The sequence below is a fragment of the Schistocerca cancellata genome, chromosome 6 (assembly GCF_023864275.1).
Source record: "Schistocerca cancellata isolate TAMUIC-IGC-003103 chromosome 6, iqSchCanc2.1, whole genome shotgun sequence".
Classification (NCBI taxonomy): domain Eukaryota; kingdom Metazoa; phylum Arthropoda; class Insecta; order Orthoptera; family Acrididae; genus Schistocerca; species Schistocerca cancellata.
This window is the reverse complement of record NC_064631.1, coordinates 640,972,027-640,997,667: the sequence shown is the minus strand read 5'-3', so window position 1 is coordinate 640,997,667 and position 25,641 is coordinate 640,972,027. Positions and strand designations below refer to the sequence as shown.

Genomic DNA, 25,641 nt, shown 5'->3' with positions numbered 1-25,641 from the left:
CATACCGACCTCTCCTCATCCAGCTAGGGACCACAAAATATTACAAGAGGGCACAGCCACAACAATCACAGCACAGTTTGAATGACAGTCCTTCAGCAAATTGAACTGGCAAAAGAATGCACTACTATATAATTTACTTGCCATTTAATGAACAAGTACTTGTAAAAAAATTCTCTAAATGTTATTAAGTATTATAATACAATTATGATAATTTGTTCTTGTATTATAATGCATGTGTAATCTTAACCTTTCAACATTGACACACCTTGTCCAGTCATAGTGGTGAATGACATAGCTACAGTAATAATGAACAGTAATAGGACACATCTTGAGGCTTTAGATACTAGCCAATTTGGTAAAGAAGTGGATGAATTTTGGAGGAGGGGGTGAAAACTGTAGAGGGATATCAAGGATTGACTACATACAGTAGGTCGAAGTAGACATAAGTTGCAGTAATTCTGTGGAGATGACAGGGCTTACATAGTACAGGCTAACATGGACAGCTGCATCATGCAAGTCTTTGGACTGAAAAGCATCTAACAACAAATTTGACTTATGTATTTTTCCTTGTTAAATCCCTTGGAAATGGTGAAGTACCTGCTCCTGAAGTAATATATGGTATGTACTGACATCTGCATTCCACATCAGTGTTATTTCTCATAAATAACAAACACCAATGATCTTTCTGTTTTATAGTTCTAAAAACTTTTTTAACTTGTACATAGTTTTTGTGCGCTAAATTAAATGCACTAATGAATTGGTTATGGATCAAAAATTAATTTTAGAGTAACTGAGTGTGAATCTCAGAGGTAATACTGTGATATTTCCAGTGAAAATGTGTAATTTCTTTCTCGTCTATCATTCGAAAGAACGGCAATGGATGACAGGTTACAAATGAGTAAGAAATGTAACAGCTTGTTAAAGATGACTTCTGTGGTATACTATTTGGAATACAAAAATTCACTGCATGACTAACGCCAGTTCACAGCGTGCAACATCCACGAATCCCTGTAATAAAATGTGAGTTATGGTATTTTGTGTATATTTACACCCTAATCGGTAATCTACACTGCTGATCATTGGTGGGATCTATTAAAATAGTGTCATCAGTGAACAAATTGGAACCAAATCAGGACACTTACATGTGGCATCCAAGATCTTAACAATAGTATTACAGAATGAAGTGCAATGTGTGCAAGCGTGATCTGTCAATGAAAAGGGTATGCTACTTATTATGTAGACAATACTATGTAGTTACAGTGGCCAATTACTTGAAGTAGGAACTGCAAATGCGTTACTCAAAAGAATTAGGGAAACATGTGTACCAACATCCAGAATGTTAATTCTATTTTGATATACACACTACCTGTGTTCTTATTGCATTGACCAAGATCTTCAATTTTAATGTATGCAACAACTAAAGTCATTCACCATCTCTCAGCCAGGTTTTGCATCAGGTGATCCCTCAGAAGGAAGACAGTACCACTGTCCCAGTATTCTTTACTGAGCTACACAAGACAGGAGCTGTTATTTGTGGACATTGTATTCAATCAAGCACATGTAATGTAACATCTCAATGCAATGTTAGTTACAATGGCAGTCAGTCTGATCTGAGGACGACGGACTTTCTGCCATGTTGCTGCAAATGCCAATATCTCTCCCTCTGTTGTCCAATATCTGTGGACACACTACAGGGGACAGTAGTAAAATCCCACATGAAGACCAATGTATGGCCATCTCCATGTTGTGGTGTCGTATGGCTACTACCAGAGCACTGTAAGACAATCTCCAAAAGGGCCACTGGAGCCACTGTGCCCAATAAGACTGTAAGAAACAGATTATAAGGATGGGCCTTACGACCATGCTCTTTTTGTGTAGCCTGCTTGACGCGGCATCTCCCAGCTGGCTTTCAGTTCTGCAGTTCCCATGGCAACTGGAAACTTCATCATGGGCGAAACGTGTTATTTACAGATGCGTCCAGATTTTCTCTGATGCAGGTGGTGGCTGTTTTCATGTGTGGTGATGCCATGGTGAAGGGCATCAGCCAAATACTGTCCAAGAAATCGACACATTTGGACAAAGTTCTGTGATGCTGGGAGGCATTTGTGTTGACAGCTGTACAGATCATCTTGTTGTCAATGATCATCTTACCGCCAGGCAGTACATTGAACGGATCCTGTTGGCCCATGTAACGGCTGCTGCATTTTGTGATGGCCAGAATTCCTTCTCATACAGAATAATGCCAGGGGCCACATGGCATGCACCACCAGGGATGTGTGGGAAAGCCTGGACATTGAAGTACTGGAAAAGCCTGCAGTAAATCCTGACCTAACTCCCATTGAGCATGTACGGGACATGCTTGACAGATGGGTCATGGTCGTCCTGTTCCACCAGACACTCCACGAACTCTCAAGAGCTCTCATTGGAGAATGGGAACAGATACCACAGAAGTACTTCCTTAGACTAATAGAGCACACCTTGTAGGTGTCAGGCATGATAAATGCTCACAGAGGCTATACACATTACTGAAGCTCTCCAAGTCCATTGAAAAGCACCCTGGATGACAGGATGAATGATTGTTTCCACATTTCAGTTCTTGTTATGTAAATGAATGAGGATGCAATATTTCACTGTGTATTTCATTTGTGAAAGATAAAGGTATCATTTGGTAACTTAACCAGTCCTCAATTATTGCTCAATGGAGTATGGCAGACACCCAGAGTAATGTTCCCCTAATTCTTCCAAGTAGTGTACCTTCTTTGTAAAAAACAAGTAAGAAGTTCAAACAGCTGAGTTTAATCAAAACACATCCCTCTCCCACCTCCACCCACAAAGAAAAATTAAACTTGAAAGTGAAATTTTAAGAAAGGTGTCAAAAACATGTCACATATCTTAAATACACATTTCAATAACATGAATACATACTGGAACAAAGTTATCAGTTGTTTACTGTTCACAGGACTCATATTTTGTGATATTTTTAAGTCTTTTTGCAAGTATTGAGGAATTCATTGTATAAATAGATACTAAGTAACAGCAGTCTGGGAGTAATTACTAACAATTTATCTAACCTTCGCGGCAACAGGGTGTACTGTTTTGGTGGAATTGTTCGCCCTTCCTGTTCTTTTGGAAGATTTAATAAATTCACCTCCACCATTCCCAAAAAATCATCCCGTGTCAAACGATTTTCATCAAACACTTGTAACACCAGTTTGTGTTCAGCTGGTTTCACCTGCAATGAAATAATCAAAAGGTAAAACATTTCTTAGAATTTCTGAAAAATAACATTAAAAATGATAAAAGGTGTCTCTTCACCAGTTATAAATCACAATATTATGTAATAGGATAGATAAAAATATGTACTCACCAAGTCGCGGCATACTAAAATTTGCAAGCTTTCAGTGCCCGTGGCTTTTTCTTCTGGATAAAGGACTGAAGGGAAAGGAAGACGGGTGAAAGAAAACAACTGACTGTTGGATTTAGAAAATGGGAGAGTTCAGTAAAGTCACCCAGAATCCCAGGTCCCACTTGCCAAGATGATTTTTTATCTATTCAGTTACATTAGATTTTCAAAAGTTGATTATTTTCATTGATATATTAAATCATAATAATAGGAATGTGTGTCCTAGCACAACCTATCATCTTTCGTTACTTTTATTTGCTATTTCTATCTTGGAATGTGATATAACATCAAAACCTCGCTGAAATTTATGATTACTAGTGAAAGCACCAGTCTCATAAAATCACTGTATATATATGTAATATATTATCAGTGGAAATCTTCTCCCTCTATTTCCAATAAGTACAATACATATCACTCTATGCTAATAAACTTTGTATCAAAAGTAGGTTCAATGCAGTCTTAATGAACAACACTAAGGGTGAACAAAAAGTAACATTGGATTCTAATATTTTCCTACAAATATATGGTGAACAAAAACGCAGAAATGCAAGTATTTCCAGAAATAAAAACTATAACTCATTGTCCATTAATAAGATTCCACCCATTTTCCAATTCAAAAGTAAAAGAAAAATGAGCATATGTAAGTATCAAACATTGTATTTTACAAATTCTTTTAACTTATGTAGGTATCTTATCATTTGACAACATGTCAGATTTAGTTGTGGCATAATAGTTTAATAACCAATGTTTTGGTTTCTTCGGTGATGCACTTTATATTTTTCTATAATTATAGTAATCACCAGTTTCAAATTTAGGCTTAATTCAGTAAGAGTATGAACTAAAAGTTTGTACCATACACGAGGTAACAACATGTGCACTATAAAATCTTACTTCTTTTTCTTAGCATGTAAAAACTTACACGAAATACAAATTCTTCATTCCACTGTGGATTTAACGTCTGAAAAATAAAACAACGATTAAACAGCAAGTAAATGATTATATATTACTACATAAATTAATATTTTGCTAATGCACATATGAAATCAAAGTAACAAAATTACCAGATTTCTGCATTAATCACTAGTAACTTACTTTCTTCTTCGTTTTTGTAAGTACCGAATCAATAGTTTCATCTCCATTGACAGTATTGAGATCTATTCTAACATAAGGATCACTGTAACAAAAAGAAAATATTAGACAAAAACTATTGTTTTCTTTTTTGTTATTATTGAAACTGTCTACAGTCACTGTAAGGAAATTTAAGCTACCTGGCTCCAAATATGTCTTTCTTTGCTAAATGGTGCCCAGCTATTACTCTCAGTCTCAGTTTAGTTGTTGGCTCTACAGGCTGGAACACAAATGTAGTCCACTTCAAACAATGTTAATAACAAAAATATAATACATTTACGCTAACCTAACTGAATAAGTTAGATGCAGACATTATATTCTGCATGGATAGAAGAATCTCCACTGTACACAAATCTGAATACTAAAAAATTGATTAAGGCAACTGATCACAGTCTAGTTTAAATTCAGTCATAAATATATATCACTGACACTGAAAACTTATGTTTCTGTATGTCACATTAGAAAGTAACTTAGGAATATTTCTTTTAATTTAGTCTAATGTGAAGGCAATTAATTGATTGTAGTCCACATCGTAATATGGAGTGTGTTTTCCCAGAATGGCATGTACACTACACATACTTAGCTTTACTTCTACAAGATCTAGATTAATAACACAGGCCAATGAAAATTTTTTTTGAAAAAGATTTTTTACTTTGATAGCTGATCTTTATAGATTTTTATGAGCTGAATCCAAATCTAGCCTTAGTTTTTTTGTATCACCCACAGTTTTTGAGCAATATGCTTTTTATTATATAGTATAAAAATTCTATGCTATACGGTAAATGGAGAAATTATTGAAACACTTTGTTACAACATAAGCTATGATTTGTGTTAAAAGAGGTTTTGCTTGTCAGCTGGAACTGATTTGTATTTTCTTTCTATTTTTTCTTTGAAGCTTCTTGTGTAGCTTTTCTTTGATAAGTCAGTGAATTGACTAACAGTAGTCCTCCATCATGTTGGTGTTCCACCGGCCTTGGTAGCGTTTCTCCATCATCGTAATGACCCGGTGAAAACACTCCCCTTGCTCCTCACTAACATCTCCCATATTGCCCAGGAAGTAATCAAGGTGACTGTTCAAAAAGTGAACTTTCAGGCTCATTAAACATCCTAAAGTTTAAACTTCTTTAACACTGCAGCTATAATAGAAACATATTCTGGGTCTTTTTCATGTCCTAAGAACTTTGTAACGACTTGCTTGAATGATACCCATGCTTCTTTCTCATTTAAGGTCATTGTGGATTGAAAGTTAACATCAAAAATCAATTTTCTAATGTCAGGTCCAACAAAGACGCCTTCTTTTAGTTTAGCTTCTGAAAGGTGTGGAAACTTTTGGCAGAGATACTTAAAACATGGTCCATCTTTAGGCAAAGCCTTCACAAACTGTTTCATTGGGCCTAACTTTATATGTAGAGGCGGTAGGAGTACATTTTTTGGATCTACAAGGTTTTTGCATAGAATGTTGTTCTCACCAGGTTTTAAAGACTCCCTCACAGGCCAGTTCTTTCTGCACCAGTCTTGATCCCTAGCCCTACTGCCCCATTCACATAAGAAACATGGAAATTTGGTAAAGCCACCTAGCTGACCAAGGAGCATGCATCTTACTTTTAGATGACCACACATCATCCAACCATGAGCAGAATAGCCTATTTTATTTAGCACTATTTCCAGGTTTTCACAGCTTTCTTTCATACGTACAGAATGTCCAACAGGTATAGATGCATGCAGATGTAATAAAACAGCCTTTAAACTAATTTTGGATAAATCAAACAGCTCATTCGTCAGACTAGGAATGTTTGGGCAGTACACTAAATCATCTTCTTGTTGGGGAAAAAAATTTGGAAAATTGCTTCTCTCTCTCTCTCTCTCTCTCTCTCTCTCTCTCTCTCTCTCTCTCTCCTTGGATATGCTTGTTCCAACTGCCAATAAGTTCTTTTCTTTTAATCTAGAGCCAAGCAATTCAGCTTTTTCTTTCATTAAGCCCATAAGCCCATATTCCTAACCAAATTGTTAAGTTCCAGTTTGAGTAAACAATTTCGGCTCTAGACTTTCTGCTTTACAATGGAATTCATCATCATCTCATTCGTCTAAATCACATTCTACATCAGAAAATACTTCTATTGGAATAAAATTTAACTCATCTGTTGATTCAGGAACTGGCAAATCTACACCATGCATGCACCAATCTACATTGGTCGGACGGCAGACGGGAGGTTAGAGTAGCTTATTACCCTCTTGTTTTTCAAATTATGACCAGTAATATCAACACTGCAAAAGTAGCACTCATCGGAATGATTTCTTGGCTCCCTCCATATCATAGGAACAGCAAATCTAAAGGCTTTTTTCTCCTTTTTGGACCATTCTCTGATCTTCAACATACACATAACATACCTCATGCGCACCCAGGATTTATCTCGATCACCAAGTTTAGATTCAAAGTATGATAGATTAACCTTTTCCACAAAGTCTGTAATGTTTTTTGGTGTTTTTTAATCACAAATTCACCACAAATATAACAGAAACTATCAGCAGAGTTTTTACAACCACAATTAGACATTGTACTGAGCACATGTACAGGAAACAAGAATGTGAGGTTACGTTGACAGTAAACAAAACACTATCTGTTAACAAAAAAAATAGAATCGACCTTTTTTGCCAGCAAATGTTTTTCAGCAGTGCTACCGTCTTCTACATTCATTACACCTCCTTTTTAAATTATTTTAACTATATAAAAGCTGTTAAATTCTTTAAAGATGGTGGGTAATACAGTTTTTTTAAAGTATTATATTTGGATTTCCCACCCTAAAAAACATAAGAATAAGGAATTTTCAGCAAAAAAGTTTTTCCATCGCTGGCCTGTGTAATCCATATGGTCCAATGCTATCATTATCACCTAGACAACTTGCAACACCCAACATCAACATTATTTTTACATATTCTGATCTTTCGGACGGAGAAAACAGTGGATGCCTGGGTGAGCTGTGCCAATGAGAATGAATACGAGTTATTTTGTATATGTATAATGAAGGTCTTTGATACAGTATATATAAGGAAAGTTGCTACTCACCATACAGTGGAGATACTGAGTCACAGATAGGCACAACAAAAAGAAGGTCTTTGATAGTTGGATAATATCTAGCAGTCTTTTTCAGTATGCCTATCTGCTACTCGACAGCTCCTCTATGTAGTGAATGGCAGTCTATTCACTTCATATTATTGTTACTCCATCCCAGATTTTCTGTTGCTTGAACAAGTAATTTTAAATTGTCTGAACAGGCTGACATAATGGTAGCACTGTTTAGAACCACTGCTTACAGTAGGTACTGAGAACGACTCAGGTGTGACAGCTGTTCCCTCCAAGCACAAGAGACAGAACCAGTGTGTCACGTGGGCACCACCACTCAAACTGATGCAGTGTAAAATAACTCCTCCACTGCTTAATGGCTTATATTTTCTTAGTAGGAGTAAACAGAAAAATGGTGATAAGGACATATCCTAGTATGCATTCTGCAACCCATTTGCACCCTGTGCCAGCACAATTGATTCGAAGTTTCTTGAAATTTCAGCAACTGCAGCTATGACTACAACAACAGCACCAGAAACAACACAAACAGCACGCTGTTATACTGCAGCACCTGTCTCAACAGCATCAACATTAGTCAGTGGTCACACTCCACTGCAATTTGTCTACTTTGACAAGGCTTCAGAGGGCTGGAAGGTATAACTTCCAACATTTTTAGCTGCACTGCATTGTGTATAGACTTTTCCAGTAAGCAACAAAGTTCTTTACTTTTGTTTTTAGCCATCATTTCCATAAGTTGGTGCAAAAACTGATCATTAACTCTTTTGATTTATCTTTAAATGATTATGTGCTCTGTTAAATACGGAGGCCCTCAGATGCACATTGTTGCAGCTAGGCTACAATTTAGAATTATATATTAATACCTTTAGCTGCTGACTGGCATTGATATACATCAACGTGGACAGGTGAAAATGTGTGCCCCGACCGGGACTCTAACTGGGATCTCCTGCTTACATGGCAGATGCTCTATTTATCTGAGCCACCGAGGATAGTGTGACTGCAGGGACTATCTCGCACACACCTCCCGCGAGACCCACATTCTCACTTTATATGTCCACACACTACATTTTTAGTGTCCCTACCCAACATACTCATTACTCGTGGAAGACATTCTTACCAAGTCCCGTAAGAGTTTGGGTAATATTTGTGCACCCACATAGCCACATAGAAGGAGGTGGTCATGGCCAGTATTGCCAGAAATATATACTTATATGGGTATGGTGTCTGTTCTTTTGGACACGTCTGAAAGAAAAGACACCATATCCATATAAGGCTGCAGTTTAATCAGTGTCGTAAACAAGATGGTCACTCTTCCACAACATGGAATGTCGTTGCAAGGTCTCTCACGCCACTGCAATTTCACTTCTCAGACTTGTAAAGCTTCCTTTGTAGAATCACTGATTCATGATGTGGCTGCGTGCCTAACCCCTGATGGGAAGTCACGGCTAAAGCATTAGCAACATCCAATCTCAGTCTTAGTGAAGTTTTTAAAATTGCTACAACTTTTGAGGTTGCTTCCGAAGCTGAGCATACTTTCACTAAGAAAAGTGTCAAAAGCAGTCAATCATCATTGCAAGAAAAAGCCAGCTGATGACTGACTAATCACATCACATCACATCACACCACACCACCACCACCACCACCACCACCACCACCTTTTTACACCCCTAAATCTCACAAGAGTTTATGGTGGTCTGGGTTGCCAGGGTCCTGTGAGAATAACAAATATGACGATCTTAATCATCCCCCCTCAGTTCCAAGTAAACATTTTTTTAATACTAAACATACAAGTAAAAAAGCCTTCCCCTCAACACTGCCTCATTCACCACACATGCTAATGACACTTCAGTCCTGTCCTGGCCACATGCATAATTCAAGAAGTTGTTGCCTGCCCCATGCTGCACACTGTTGAGCATACAGGGCAAAACTCTGGCAACTAGCAGGTGTGTGTCAATAAGCTGCTCACCAGCAGCCAGTACCACACAGCTCAGTGACCGAACATTGCTCCACAGAATCATGGTAGCTGACCAGCCAGTTCTACCAGCACCTGAGAAGCTGACATTGGTTCTTACTATTTCCAGCCAGTCTGTGTAGTTCCAGATGGATACTTTAGCTGCCATTTCATTACTCAATGTACACATGTATTGGTGGTTCAGCTTAACTTTCAGTGCAAAGGGCTCAGTAATGGGCCATGTCTTACTGCCAAAAGAAAATTCCTCTTTCTAAAGAATTATCATTTACAGCTACATCCAAAATTGTTGAGCACTTACTACTTACTAACATTCTTAGTTGTGATGCTGTAAACATTTACAGCTTAGATACATTTACAGCTTTTGGCTTCAAAATTGGGATTCACATAAATTTAGTGTGTAAAAAAGTGCCACTTTCTAACCTCTATTCTCTTTGCAAAAAATACAAAGATTTTTGAAGCATTGCTAGGTTATGCAACTACTTTTACTGCTCATACTTCTGTAACTCCATCAGTGGTACCTAAATTTTGCAGAGCTCACCCACTACAGTTTGCTGTACGAGATGCTGCTCATGCTGATCTCTCATGGCCTCATGAACTAGGAGTCATTTCATCAGTCTCAACCTGTCAATGGTTGATGCCTATGGTTGCTATTAAAACAACCTAACAAGTCTTTATGCATTTGCAATAACTTCAAGGCAGCTAACAACGCTCAGTCCAAAACTGATCTCTATCCTATGTCTTGCTCACAGGATGTTAACAAAACTAGGCAGAGGACAATACTTTTTAAAAATCGATTTTAAAAAAATTATATCTACAACCTCTTTGCCTTTACAAATGTCTGCTTGTGTCTGTGTATATGCGGATGGATATGTGTGTGTGTGCGAGTGTATACCTGTCCTTTTTCCCCCTAAGGTAAGTCTTTCCGCTCCCGGGATTGGAATGACTCCTTACCCTCTCCCTTAAAACCCAAATCCTTTTGTCTTTCCCTCTCCTTCCCTCTTTCCTGACGAGGCAACCGTTGGTTGCGAAAGCTAGAATTTTGTGTGTATGTTTGTGTTTGTTTGTGTGTCTATTGACCTGCCAGCGCTTTTGTTTGGTAAGTTTAATCATCTTTATTTTTAGATATATCTACAACTTTTGTTAGATACCACATCAAAATGGTTGCTGGTCATAAATATGACATTCAGTTTGTACCAGAATAACTGTTTTATCTTTTGAAATTGCAAGGCTGTCTCCATATTCCATAAATACTTACAAGACTTGATTCATGGCACTCCACACTACATTAACTATTTAGACAATATCATTTTAACAAGAGTGAGGCACAACAAACATTGCAGGAACCTTTAATCCTTTTGCAAAAGGCCCTTGGAAAGCTGCTTACACTGTCAATTAGACAAGCACAGCTTTTTCACCCCAGCATTAAACATATGAGGGCACACCCTCAGTATTGCAAGTGCTGTGCTCTTATACAACTGTGCAGTTGCAATAATAAATATGTCAGTGCCTGCTAACCTCATACAATTGCAGCCATTCCTCGGCAAGATAACTTATCATGCAAATTTTATTTCCCAAATAGAGCGAATTGTGCATCCACTGAATCAGATGTGCAAAGAGGGCATAAAATCTGCATAGTCAGCTTCCTGACAACAAGCTTTTCAATGCCTTAAAGATTACCGTAAAATAGTCCAGACCCTTATACACTAGGCCTGCAGTTGACAGGCGCAACTGACTCGTTACAGCAAGGGATTGAGGCAGTTTTATCCCATAAATTGTCAGATGGCTCTGAAGACCAATTGCCTATGCCACCAAATATTAACAGTGATGCAATTAAACTGTTCCCAAGTTCAACAGAAAGCCTTAGAAATAATTTACAGTGTAAAGAAGATCAAATATATTTGAGTGGAAAGCAAATTTTACCTGTTACCCGACTACAAAACTTTAAAATAAATTTTTAGGCATCAGTCTAAGTTCCTAGAAAGGATAGCACAGTGACTTCACTGATGGGCATGGTTTTTTAAATGGGTAGAACAATGAAAGCCACTTTCACCCCACCATCCAACATGTCAACACAAAAGTCCAGCTTTTCTACTGTCCTCAACACAGGGAACAGTTTGCTTTGCAATCTAACAGCACCTGCATGAAACCTTGACGAATTCCCATCGAGAGCAGCACACAAGGTAGCTACAGCAGCGGCCCACAAGCCTGTTCTCTGCAAAGTTTTGTAAAGTGGTACAGTTAGTATGTCTGGAGCACTTACAAAAAAAGCAGATTCAGCATTTAATAACAATTCTGCAATGTGACACAGACTAAGATTCACATACACCATCTTAACATTATCCACTGACAATTCTACTGGGTTGTCATTTTCTGCCCCTGCATCATCCAGCTACATCATGCCTTACACACACGTGAAAGTGTTAGCCCAATGGCATCTATACTGGCCCAGTACTGATGCAGAAACTGAACATGATTACCACTCCTGCTGCACCTGCTTTATCAAAAAAGTGACTCAGACTCAACATTTCTGTCCATGGTCATCCCAGATCAGAACTCCCACCACCCATCACCCAGATGTACCAGAATTTTGCCAGGCCACTTCAGGGAGATAGGCATTTGCTGATGGTGAATGCTGTCTCCCACTTTCCTTTTGCATCACAAATGTCAGTGAACACCCATGCTAATACCCGTGCCCCCTCTGCAATCTTCACATTCGAAGGAACATCACACACACTGGTATCTGACAATGGCTCACAGTTCACACCACTGCAGTTCAAAGCCTTCTGTCACAACAGCATTGAGCATATGACCAGTGCCTAGTTCCAACTGGTCTCCAATGCAGAAGCCGAGCAAATGCTCCGAGCGTTTAAAGCTAAAATGTGTAAGGCTTTCCTGATGATGCTGACCAACAAAGCACTCCACAGCTTCCTTGGCATGTACTGGTCCACCCCCATCAACAGGGCCAGTCCAGTCAACATACTGCAAGTGCACGGCATCAAACCCTGCTAGATTTCCGGTGTCCATGAAGTTGCAGCTGGTCACAAGCTCATGAACTGCCACTGACTACTAGTTTTGGCTACAACTGAAGTCACTATCAGCACCAACCCATGGACCTGACACACCAGCAACCACCTCCCACACCACTAGCCTTAACTCTGCAATCCCCACTCACTGGTACAACCTGCACTCCCATTAGGTCTACCTAATTATAAGTAAGTAAACAAGCAGGTCATTGTATGGAAGCCTATGGATGCGGCACAACTCCCATCACCCACCACTCAGTTGTACCAGTGCAGCACTGCCTCTGATGAACTGCCAACTCCACTGCCCTTGCTCACAGTAGTCAACTGGAGTTGGCCAGTCCAGCGCCGTCATGCTTCTCAAACCCTTGGCAAACAACACAGCTACACTTCCCAGCCTTCCACAGAGGCAACAGCACAATTGTGGTCATCATCAGCCATACATGGTCATCATCAGCCATACATGCTGATTTTGGGGAATAGGATTTAGTATAAATAGCATCTCAGAGATGCTGCACAGGCCGCACGAGGCAGAATTGGCGTGAAACATTGGTCACACCATTCACTTCACTATATACTGCCTGGGAGACCAGTAATCACTTGTTATGTGCTGTATCAAGTAGTCAGTATCTAGTCACATCACTAAGCACACACAACAACACTATTTTGTTTCTGGGACAGTTGGTTTTCGCTACTGGTATACACTGAGTGTGCAGCTTACCAAGACTACTGCATTCTTTGTGATTTATGCTTTCTTAACAGGAGTGGAAAAAAACTCTATTGTTTGTCAGCTAAAATTTGAGAGAAAACAGAGAAATCATGTTCAGGAGTAAGATTAAGATTAAGAGTAAGAGTAGAGTAAAAGGAAATGGATAGCAGTGATAAGAAAAAGAATTCAGTTCATTATGATTTTCTCTGAATGTGCACAATGACTAGGTATGAGTGCCTCAAATTACTTCTGTCATGCACTGAGATGCTTTAATGAAATATTTGATACAATCAAAACCTATAAAAATCAATTGCTTCAAATTACAGTGGTGCATATATGTGCGTACATATCTGTACATTCACTATTGAGTAGAATTTAAGCCTAAAAAACATTAATACTGGCAGGATATCAGTCTCAGGAATTCCAAGATTTTTGAGAATGTTTTTAATTTCAACAACAAAGGTGACAAACTCATGCAGGAGACGGGCGATCAGTATTACAGTAATCAGTAGTTCTGCATTCAGGCTATGTCAGCAGTGGTAAAAGTCAAACATTAGGCAACGAATGACTTTATTGCTCCTATGAAACATTTAGGAATTTATCCATCAGCAGATATACTGGAGCAATTACTGCATCTACATGTGGCATTTCATGTTGTATGTGAAGCAATGCGAATTTTTGTTTCTTATACAACATAAAACGCCATATCTACGTGCAGTAAATGCTGCTGGGTATCTGATGATGGCTAAATTCCAAAATGAGTCACACGAGCAATAAAGTCAGTCCTTGTCTGATGTTTGACTTTTACCATTGCAACCAAGTCAGCTTGAATGCTGAACTACTGACTCTTTTAATTTCAACAATGCTGGAAAAGGGAGATTGCTACTTACTGTAAAGAACACACGTCAAGTTGCAGAAAGACTGTCTTAATTGTGCCTGTCTGCAGCTTGACATGTCTTCTTTACATTAAGTAGCAATCTGTCTTCTCCTACATTGTTGATATTCCCATCTGGATTTTTCATTGTTTTAAGTGAGGAAAAAATAATTTGCATATAAAAAAATTCCTGACTACAATGACTAACACTCAGTTGCTCCTCAATAAAAAATCTAAGGCATGTTCAACAGAAAAACTAAGACTATTTCAATGAAAATAATTACAGCAGCTTCAGGCATGACATTGAAAAAATACAATTCATTAGTACCTACCCAATAGTAAATTATGGTGTGTAAAAAAGGATAAAAATGACTGAAGGGAGAGCAAGCTTTAAGATCTTGTAAATGAGTTCATCCACTTGGGGCACAAGGTTGAATTGGACAGAATTGAGAGAACTATCCAAAGATTCACCTTAACGTAGAGATATTGTGAGAACTCTAAATCTGTGGGTCAAAATCTGAATGAACATCAGTTCGAGTCTCCTTCCTACTGAATTGCAGCCCAGAATCTAAACTATCACACTCTCCTCAGTACATTTAAAATGCAAAACGAAATTTAAATGTTACTAGGATCAGTTTTTAATACAGAGCGTCCTATATTTTCTTATCTCTAAAGTAAGTTTGGAGTTTTTACCATGGTCTAGACTTGTCATGAAACCTTGAAAGTTATTATCAGATAATTATCTTATTCAGGTGACCAAAAATTACTATTGCTTATTTGAAGTAAAAATGGAGTAATTTGTAAATGTTGCCCACGTTTAAATTAATAAATCTTTTACAATCTTTTCCAATAAACAGGTTAAATTTGGATGATCTGCCAGAAAATAGAAAGAGGGCAACTAGCTGATAACCATTTAATTGCAAAAACCATCATGATGGGTCTTAAAGCAAACAACTTCTAAAACCACGTTATCGGTATGAATACTGCCACGGTGAAGCTTCGTTGCAAAAATTCTCAAAACACAGATACTTTGCACAGTACATTAATGGAACAGTTATGTACACTGTGTGATCAGAAGTATCCGGATACCCCTAAAAAATATGTTTTTCATGTTAAGTACATTGTGCTGTCACCTACTGCCAGGTATTCCACATCAGTAACCTCAATAGTCACTGGAAAATGTGAGAGAGCAGAATGGGGCACTCCGCGGAACTCACGGGCTTCGAACCTGGTCAGGTGATTGGGTGTCACTTGTGTCATACGTCTGTACGTGAGATTTCAACACTCCTAAACATCCCTTGGTCCAGTGCTCCCTATGTGATAGTGAAGTGGAAATATGAAGGGACACGTGCAGCACAAAAGCGTACAGGCCGACCTTGTCTGTCGACAGACAGAGACCACCGACAGTTGAAGAGGGTCGTAATTTGTAATAGGCGGACATCTATGCAGACCATCACACAGAAACTCCAAACTGCATCAGGATCCACTGCAAGTACTATGACAGTTAGGTGGGAGGTGAGAAAACTTGGATTTCATGATCAAGTGGCTGCTCATAAGCCATACACCACGCCAGTAAATGCCAAATGACGCCTCACTTCGTGTAAGGAGTGTAAACATTGGACATTTGGACAGTGGCAAAACATTGTGTGGAGTGATGAATCATGGTATGCAATGTGGCAATCCAATGGCAAGGTGTGGGTATGGCAAATGCCTGGTGAATGTCATCTGCCAATGTGTATAGTGTCAACAGTAAAATTTGGAGGCAATAGTGTTATGGTGTGGTTGAGTGTTTCATGGAGGGGGCTTGCACCCCTTGTAGTTATGCGCGGCACTATCACAGCACAGGCCTACACTGACGTTTTAAGCACCTTCTTGCTTCCCACTTTTGAAGAGCAATTCGGGGATGGTGATTGCATCTCTCAACATGATCATAATGCACAGCCTGTGGCGGAGTGGTTACACGACAATAACATCCCTGTAATGGACTGGCCTCTACAGAGTCCTGTCCTCACTCCTACAATCATATAATTAACACATTTTTAGACAAAGTATTTTAAAATGTGTGATATATAAAACTCAATAAAATTCAGTTTAAACACTAGGTCATCGTCGTCGTCGTCTTCAGTCCTGAGACTGGTTTGATGCAGCTCTCCATGCTACTCTATCCTGTGCAAGCTGCTTCATCTCCCAGTCCGTACTGCAGCCTACACCCTTCTTCTGAATCTGCTTACTCTATTCATGTCTAGGTCTCCCTCTATGATTTTTTCCCTCCACGCTGTCCTCCAATACTAAATTGGTGATCCCTTCTTCTAGTCAAGTTGTGCCACAAACTCCTCTTCTCCCCAATTCTATTCAATACCCCCTCATTAGTTATGTGATCTACCCATCTAATCTTCAGCATTCTTCTGTAGCACCGCATTTCGAAAGCTTCTATTCTCTTCTTGTCCAAACTATTTACCGTCCACGTTTCACTTCCATATATGGCTACACTCGATACAAATATTTTCAGAAACGACCTCCTGACATTTAAATCTATACTCGATGTTCACAAATTTCTCTTCTTCAGAAACGCTTCCCTTGCCATTGCCAGTCTACATTTGATATCCTCTCTACTTAGACCATCATCAGTTATTTTGCTCCCCAAATAGCAAAACTCCTTTACTACTTTAAGTGTCTCATTTCCTAATCTAATTCCCTCAGCGTCACCCGATTTAATTACACTACATTCCATTATCCTCGTTTTGCTTTTGATGATGTTCATCTTATACCCTCCTTTCAAGACACTATCCATTCCATTCAACTGCTCTTCCAAGTCCTTTGCTGTCTCTGACAGAATTACAATGTCATCGGCAAACCTCAAATTTTTTATTTCTTCTCCATGGATTTTAATACTTACTCCAAATTTTTCTTTTGTTTCCTTTACTGCTTGCTCAATATACAGATTGAATAACATCAGGGAGAGGCTACAGCCCCGTCTCACTCCCTTCCCAACCACTGCTTCCCTTTCGTGCCCCTCGACTCATAACTGCCATCTGGTTTCTGTACAAATTGTAAATAGCCTTTTGCTCCCTGTATTTTACCCCTGCCACCTTCAGAATTTGAAAGAGACATTCCAGTCAACATTGTCAAAAGCTTTCTCTAAGTCTACAAATGCTAGAAATGTAGGTTTGCCTTTCCTTGATCTATTTTCAAAGATAAGTCGTATGGTCAGTATTGCCTCACATGTTCCAATATTTCTATGGAATCCAAACTGATCTTCCCCAAGGTCGGCTTCTACCAGTTTTTCCATTCGTCTGTAAAGAATTCGCGTAAGTATTTTGCGGCCGTTACTTATTAAACTGATAGTTCAGTAATTTTCACATCTGTCAACACCTGCTTTCTTTGGGATTGGAATTATTATATTCTTCTTGAAGTCTGAGAGTATTTCGCCTGTCTCATACATTTTGCTCACCAGATGGTCGAGTTTTGTCAGGACTGGCTCTCCCAAGGCTGTCAGCAGTTCTAATGGAATGTTGTCTACTCCCGGAGCCTTGTTTCGACTTAGGTCTTTCAGTGTTCTGTCAAACTCATGCAGTATCAGATCTCCCATTTCATCTTCATCTGCATCCTCTTCCATTTCCATAATATTGTCCTCAAGTACATTGCCCTTGTATAGACCCTCTATCTACTCCTTCCACCTTTCCGCTCTCCCTTCTTTGCTTAGAACTGTGTTTCCATCTGAGCTCTAGATATTCATGCAAGTGGTTCTCTTTCCTGCAAAGGTCTCTCTAATTTTCCTGTAGGCGGTATCTATCTTACCCCTAGTGAGATAAGCCTCTACATCCTTACATTTGTCCTCTAGCCATGCCTGCTTAGTCATTCTGCACTTCCTGTCGATCTCATTTTTGAGACATTTGTATTCCTTTTTGCCTGCTTCATTTACTGCATTTTTATATTTTCTTCTTTCATAAATTAAATTCAATATTTCTTCTGTCCCCCAAGGGTTTCTGCTAGCCCTCATCTTTTTACCTACTTGATCCACTGCTGCCTTCACTACTTCATCCCTCAGAGCTACCCATTCTTCTTCCACTGTATTCCTTTCCCCCATTCCGGTCAATTGTTTCCTTATGCTCTCCCTGAAACTCTGTACAACCTGTGGTTTAGTCATGATATCCAGATCCCATCTCCTTAAATTGCCACCGTTTTGCAGTTTCTTCGGTTTTAATCTACAGTTCATAACCAATAGATTGTGGCCAGAGTCCACATCTGCCCCTGGAAATGTCCTACAATTTAAAACCTGGTTCCTAAATCTCGGTCTTATCATTATATAATCTATCTGAAACCTGTCAGTATATCCAGGCTTCTTTCATGTATACAACCTTCTGTCATGATTCTTGAACCAAGTGTTAGCTATGATTAAGTTATGTTCCGTGCAAAATTCTACCAGGCGACTTCCTCTTTCATTTCTTAGCCCCAAGCCATATTCACCTACTATGTTTCCTTCTCTTCCTTTTCCTACTGTTGAATTCCAGTCACCCATAACTATTAAATTTTCATCTCCCTTCACTATCTGAATAATTTCTTTTATCTCATCATACATTTCTTCAATTTCTTTGTCATCTGCAGAGCTAGCTGGCATATAAACTTGTACTACTGTGGTAGGTGTGGGCTTCGTGTCCATCTTGGCCACAATAATGCATTCACTATGCTGTTTGTAGTAGCTTACCCACACTCCTATTTGTTTATTCATTATTAAACCTACTCCTGCATTACCACAATTTGATTTTGTATTTATAACCCTGTATTCACGTGACCAAAAGTCTTGTTCCTCCTGCCGCCAAACTTCGCTAATTCCCACAATATCTAACTTTAACCTATCCATTTCCCTTTTTAAGTTTTCTACCATACCTGCCAGTTTGAGGGATCTGACTTTACACACTCCGATCCGTAGAATGCCAGTTTTCTTTCTTCTGATAATGACGTACTCTTGAGCAGTCCCCGCTCGGAGATCCGAATGGGGGACTATGTTACCTCCGGAATATTTTACCTAAGAGGACGCCATCATCATTTAACCATACAGCAAAGCTGCATGCCCTCGGGAAAAATTACGGCTGTAGTTTCCCCTTGCTTTCAGCCGTTCACAGTACCCACACAGCAAGGCCGTTTTGGTTAGTGTTACAAGGCCAGATCAGTCAATCATCCAGACTGCTGCCCCCTGCAAGTACTGAAAAGGCTGCTGCCCCTCTTCAGGAACCACACATTTGTCTGGCCTCTCAACAGATACCCCTCCATTGTGGTTGCACCTACGGTACGGCTATCTGTATTGCTGAGGCACGCAAGCCTCCCCACCAACGGCAAGGTCTATGGTTCATAAAAAACACAGAATTCCTTGAGATTTTATGAAATTTGAGAAATTCCTCAGATTTTCCAGGTAAAATGTAAGGCCCTGAGAATTCCAGGTTTTCCAGAAGAATTGGCATCCCGGCAATAGTGTTGTTCATGTCTGGTGTTGGTATCAGTCCTGGTAGAGTAGGTAAGGGACAAGGAAAGCATCAAATGTTGATTGATTACTGTGAAGACCCTGTAGATGTCACAATCTACAGAGACAGCATTATCAGTACCTTACAAAAGGCTGAAGAGGGGCCTCATTGCAGTCCTCCAGTTGGTCAGCTGGCCAAATCTTACATATCCACATTTACAAAAAATTCGGATGTGACAATGGCCTGATGTTGGGCTGCACCCAAACATGAGGGCAGACATACTAGCTGTCAAGACTTGGTCGACAACATCTGACCACTGCAAGGAGGAACTGCAGTATTAATACTGTGCACCAAGCACATTGTAATCCCTTCATATCTTCGTCTGCCTTTCCAGAATAAGTAATGGACTCTCTGCAAAATTCTGTCATCTCCCACTACTGGTCAGTCTAGAAGCAGCTGGACTAAAGAGCTGGACACATGTAGACTGCTGTTACCACCAGAACACGTAACTGTGACTATCATTGTAGTGATCATGCACCACACACTGCTGATGAATACCATCACACTGTGGTTATATATTACTAGCAGTTCTGAACTACCCCTTGCAACCATTATCAGCAAGCATGACAGTGACCTGGGGAGAGGTTTCACCCTTCCTATGTTACAGAGAGGTACAGTGGTCTTACACATTACTTCATGGTGTGGGGAGACAGTGTATGACATCAGGTCACAGCTGGTAGTGATTGAGGGAACTTTGACGGCACACCGGTACGTCATGTACCTCCTGCATCATGAGTGACAGTATTGTGGTGTCATTTTTCAACACAATAATCCTCACATCTGTCCCCAATAGAACGTGTGGGACCCACTTGGTCGTCATCTCTGTTCAAATCTCATATTCCAGGATCTCAAGGACCAGTTACAATGGTGGTGGGCCAGCTCCCCTCATGAGAACCTGTATAATACACTTCACAACCAAGTAAGTCGATGTATCATCATAAAAATACATGGGCTCAAGCTACCAAGGTTTTTGTAAATTTAACTCAATTTTGCTGTATCTGAAACATCACATACCCTCTCAACCCATGAAATTTCATTTTTCCATTTCCTCACCTTCAGGTGTTTTTTTTATTTTTTATTCCCCCCCCCCCAGTCAATATATGGAAATGACCTCTCATCCCAGTCTGTTGACTGATTTTTGCTGAAATGTGGCCACTCAAATCTACCAAGAAACAGGAATATAAAGGATGAAGTATAAAATATATTTTTTGGAATGATGATTTATGAGGAAACAACAAATAACTTTGTGAGGTAGGGTGGCTCACATGCCTAAACTATACAAATAGCCATATCATAGGTGCAACCACAATGGAGGGGTACCTGAAAAGAGGCCTGGAAAAGGGACAATTGTCTGGACGACTGGTCTGGCTTGGTACCATCAGCCAACATGGTCTAACTCTGCTGGAGCAGTGAATGGGTGAAAGCATGGGGGAAACTACAGCTGTTATTTTTCTAGGCGCTTCAAGCTCTACCATGTGGTTAAATGATGATGGCATCATCATAGATAAAATATTCTGGAGATAAGTAGTGTCCCAGTCTGATCTCAGGGTGCCTAATACTAAGGAGTATGTCACTGTCAGGAAAAATAAAACTGGCAGTCTACAGGTTGGAGCATACCCATCATCGGTTAAGTAGACTGGAGAATTTAAAAAAGGAAATGCCAGCCATGACAAAATCACACTCCCTGGTGTGCAAGATGTACAAGACAAGCAAAACACACTCAGTTTAGTAAGTTACAGTTGCAAAATACTTAAATTATTTAAAGAAGATCAACACTAACAAAAGTACAAGAAGGGTAATGGAATGCTGTTTAATGAAATCACACCTTGGGGATTAGACTAGGAAATGAGAAATAAAAGTAGTAGACGAGTTTTTCTAGCTGGGCATTAAAATAACCGATTGCCGAAGTAGAGAGGATATGAAATGTAAAGCAGAAATGGCAAAAAAAAGTGTCTATGAAGAAAGGGCATTTCTTAACCTAAAATAAAGTCTCTGTTGGCAGTGTGAGCATGCACAGAAGTGAAATGTGTATGATAAGTAGTTCGGACAAGAAAATAGCTTTTGAGCTGTAGTGCATCAGAAGAATGTTGAAGATTAGATTAGGTAGGTCCAAGAGCCAATAACTAATTAGGAGGAACAGAAATGGGGAAAAATAAAATTTGCAGCACAACTTGACAAAAAGACCCTTCTTTTTGTCAGTTGTGCTGCAAATTCTGAGACATCAATTTGATAATGGGAGGAAGTGTGTGTGTGTGTGTGTGTGTGTGGGGGGGGGGGGGGGGGGGGGGGTACAAATAGCTGTTAAGGGGATGAAGGGACGAGTACAGTAAGCATATTCTAATGGACGTGGGTTGTTGTTGTTGTTGTTATTCACACATATGACGGATGATGTATCAACCCACTCTTTGGCCTGAACACCACATCAATGGCAATTTAATTTCGATATTTTTTATCTATTACATGCTGAAGAAACAAGCTCCAGTGATTCTACACATATAGCATTTATACTGCAAATATATGCATCAAGGATGACATACATATAGTTGTATTTTTGTTGGTTGGTAGTTATTTGCTTGTTCCATGGGTCACAACTGCAATTTCTCTCTGTAGTGTATACCTTTTCAATTATGTTGCAATAATGTACATCCTTGAATTTATTTAGATCGCTATTATTAAACATTATCATCAAAATACCTTCTATTCCTCCAGGTTTTCTATTTACCATATCATAATTTGAAAATAGCACACAAATTACATAGCCCATCCATAAAAATTATCACTATTTGCAACTTATTGCTCTGTTATGAATAGGAGTAGATTATACAGCCACAGTAGTTTTATTTCCTATCTTTAGCCACATCATATTCGGTATCATATTTATTTCAGTCCAATATTGGAATCTCATCAATTACTCATCAGAGGAGGGCTTCCAATTGAAACAGAATGGCACTAAGTGAAACTACAGGCATCACTCAATTATCATATCAGCACACAATCAACCTTCAGTCTCAACTACTAATTTTGTTTAACTTCAGAGTCAAAATAAATACAACAGATACTGTCACAATAAGTGCACCACACTGTTGGACTTATCACCAACAAGAGCACAATATATGAAAACTTACTGAAACTTTCACAATTATTGATTTCCAGTGCTCACACTTTCATTCGTTTTCATGCACAATAAACTATTAGTCAATCCAAAAATGTAAGTCCTTCAAGCAATATTATCAGTTTATTTTAGCACCTAGTAAATATTATTACAAAAGTGCAATGTACTCTAACCACTGTCAACATTATTTTTGCCCACACTAATTTTGGAATGATATCTGGCAGATCAAATGCAACAACATATTTTCAAAAGAATATGCAATAAAAATGTATTTAGCCCTGTATAATTCTTGTATATCCAACAGAGTGTCTTAATTCATCTTTAGTTATCAGTGTAATTAACTTGCAGGCACTGGAATGATCTGGTCAAGCAGTTTTTAGTATTAGTAACAAATTAAGGATCATTGTAAAGTGATACAGAATTGTCACTGTAAAACTTCTGAATGTAAACATATAGCGAGACTGTGATATTTAACCACCCTCTCCACCTGAAATCTTGACAGTCGTGACGTCATTATCTGTAATGTAGTCTGATGTATAGGAGGTCAGACAAGTACTGATATGACCCTTTCACTATGTCCTGTACATCAGTTTTTGGGTTAAGCAGTTTCACTGCATGACATGTACACGATAGTTTTCCTAATGTGACCACAAAATACAATTTTAGTGAGAAGTGCTTCTATGTTGACGTCTGAAAATTTATATAACTTATTAAACCATGTTTTGAAAATAAATACAACGGAATCGAGACTATATGACAACGTAACGTAATTTGTTTCTACCTATTTCAGGGTTTGAGACTGCAATACTTAAGGGCGAACGATGAACGGATTATAATTTACCAAGTTGAGTACTTATATTAATAGTTAATTACACGTAAAAATGTTGGCATTTCTACGACATTCAATACAGTTGTCAGTTATTTTATGATTATCATTGTAACCTTACTTACATGCCCGTCTAGCCCGACTGCTGAAAAGTATCCATATTCATTTGTCGTTGCCATCAATCTATTACAATCACCTTCGTATGGCATCGATAGTAAATCTAATACAGTACACTTTTCCTCCTTCCTCCTTTAGGGGAAGGATTTAATGGTTACTTCACGAGGAGAATGTTGCCTACCATGTCGTAATGACAACCGTCTGCTGTGCTGTTATGTGACAGCCCGAAGACAAAAATTTGGGATACTTGATGCTCCCCGAAATGCTCACTTTCTTGGGGCTTAATAGACACGCAAACATACACATGCAATCACTTTCCTGCAGAAGCTTGTCAAATTCGACATCCATGCAATGACGTTTCTCCAAAGCACCTGCAACGCGAAAGTGAGGTCACGATTCTATTGGGAGCAATCTTTGGTTGACACATATAGTATCTATACGACGGAATATTAAGGAAAACAAAGCTGGGCTATTGTTCCTGCGAATTTTTTTTAGTCGAGCTAAGTTACTGGCTGTTGGCGCTTGTGAAAAAGTCAATTTAAAGAAATGTAGAAGTCCACAAAGTATTTTTATTTCGTCAGTATTTTTACATATATTTTCTTTGTTAAGAGATGTTCAGGTGTGAGATGTACCTCTATACTGACGGAAAATGTGTCAATGAGGGGAACAGTGTATCACCCTCAAATCCTGTACGAAACTAGAACTGAGAATGTGGACAGTTGGTTACATTATATACTATTATATTGGCGCCTGTCGACCACCCCTAAATTACTTTTGACCGATAGTGTACTTTTTTTCTCAAGTTCAGTAAGATGCTGTTACGTAATGGTTTTGTTGAGGCCATCCTTTATAATTAATACCACGTGACAATGAGCACGGTGGTAATTCAGCATAAGACACTAACTTAAATAAACGACGTACCCCACCTAGCATGAAATGGAAAATTATTTACCGTCTCGGGTAATGGCAAACACACAGATCGTCTTTGAGATATCCTGGACGATGTAACTTCTCGCTGCCTGCTTACTGATGAGTGTCGTCTTCTTGGAGGCGGCTGAGGAGGGCCGAGTCCATTTTGTACATAATGGTGCACCGACATGATTTCAGCACCATACAGAATTCACAAAATCAGATATTCACTTTGACTTGCCCCCACTCACTTGGCCCGTCTCACAACAAATATACAACAAATCTCTCATAATATAAAAGAGCATAACACTGTTGTGTCGGATAAACTTGAAATGTCAGTTCTTTTATTGGCACTGTCACACGAAGTCTGTAACACTGCGACGTAAAACACTTATTGACTTCGTTCCAGGGTGGTGAGAGTGATAAGCGTCAGAAACGTTGATACCAGCTTAACGCTAATACTTCTAAGATAAGCCACAAAGACATCTGGCAGCCATAGCCGTCTGCAGCCTTCTCCTATTAACAGATTCAGGGCGGGGGAAGTAAATTAACGTGCGTGCATGACGCAACCCATCATTCCAGAGAAAAAGTGCAGGCCTTCTTCAATGCGTGGAAGTGGCATGATATTTCACGATCATATTGTTTCAACTTTTTTGTAGCTCTATTTCTGATTATGAGAATTCTGTAGCTTGCTCATGATGAGTTGTAATGATTTCTGCTGAGCCATTTACCCCATGGTTAACCATTAGACCTATTGAGAGGAGCAGGCAACAACTATGGACTGTCCTTGTTTCTTGGATTGCAGCAGTTGTGGTCTTCATAGTGTGTAAATGATGATTACCATATCCCAGAAAATTACTCATAATAATATATGGTTGCAACAACATCTATTGTGCACATCATATTACATGAATTCACAAAATTGCTTTGGCTGTTTCAGTGTCTATAGTTTTCAAACTTCGAACCATTAGTC

At 39.1% G+C, this 25,641-nt stretch overlaps 1 protein-coding gene across 7 annotated transcripts in view; it reads right to left on the bottom strand.

The window, feature by feature from the left end:
* Positions 1-25,140, bottom strand: part of LOC126190775 (E3 ubiquitin-protein ligase Nedd-4) — a 197,597-nt gene extending 172,457 nt beyond the window's left edge. For 2 of the 7 annotated variants that reach the window (XM_049931309.1, XM_049931312.1), the window contains exons 1-5: positions 24,712-25,140; positions 4,672-4,751; positions 4,496-4,577; positions 4,323-4,361; positions 3,060-3,232 (exon numbers count right to left, since the gene is read on the bottom strand). In XM_049931309.1, coding sequence (XP_049787266.1) covers positions 3,060-3,232; positions 4,323-4,361; positions 4,496-4,577; positions 4,672-4,751; positions 24,712-24,858 — 521 coding nt within the window. In that variant the 5' untranslated portion in view covers positions 24,859-25,140. Of the gene's footprint in view, positions 1-3,059; positions 3,233-4,322; positions 4,362-4,495; positions 4,578-4,671; positions 4,752-23,767; positions 24,153-24,711 lie in introns of those variants that run through there. The other 5 variants (XM_049931310.1, XM_049931313.1, XM_049931315.1 and 2 more) reach the window with 4 other exon arrangements.
* Positions 25,141-25,641: the final 501 nt, after the last annotated feature.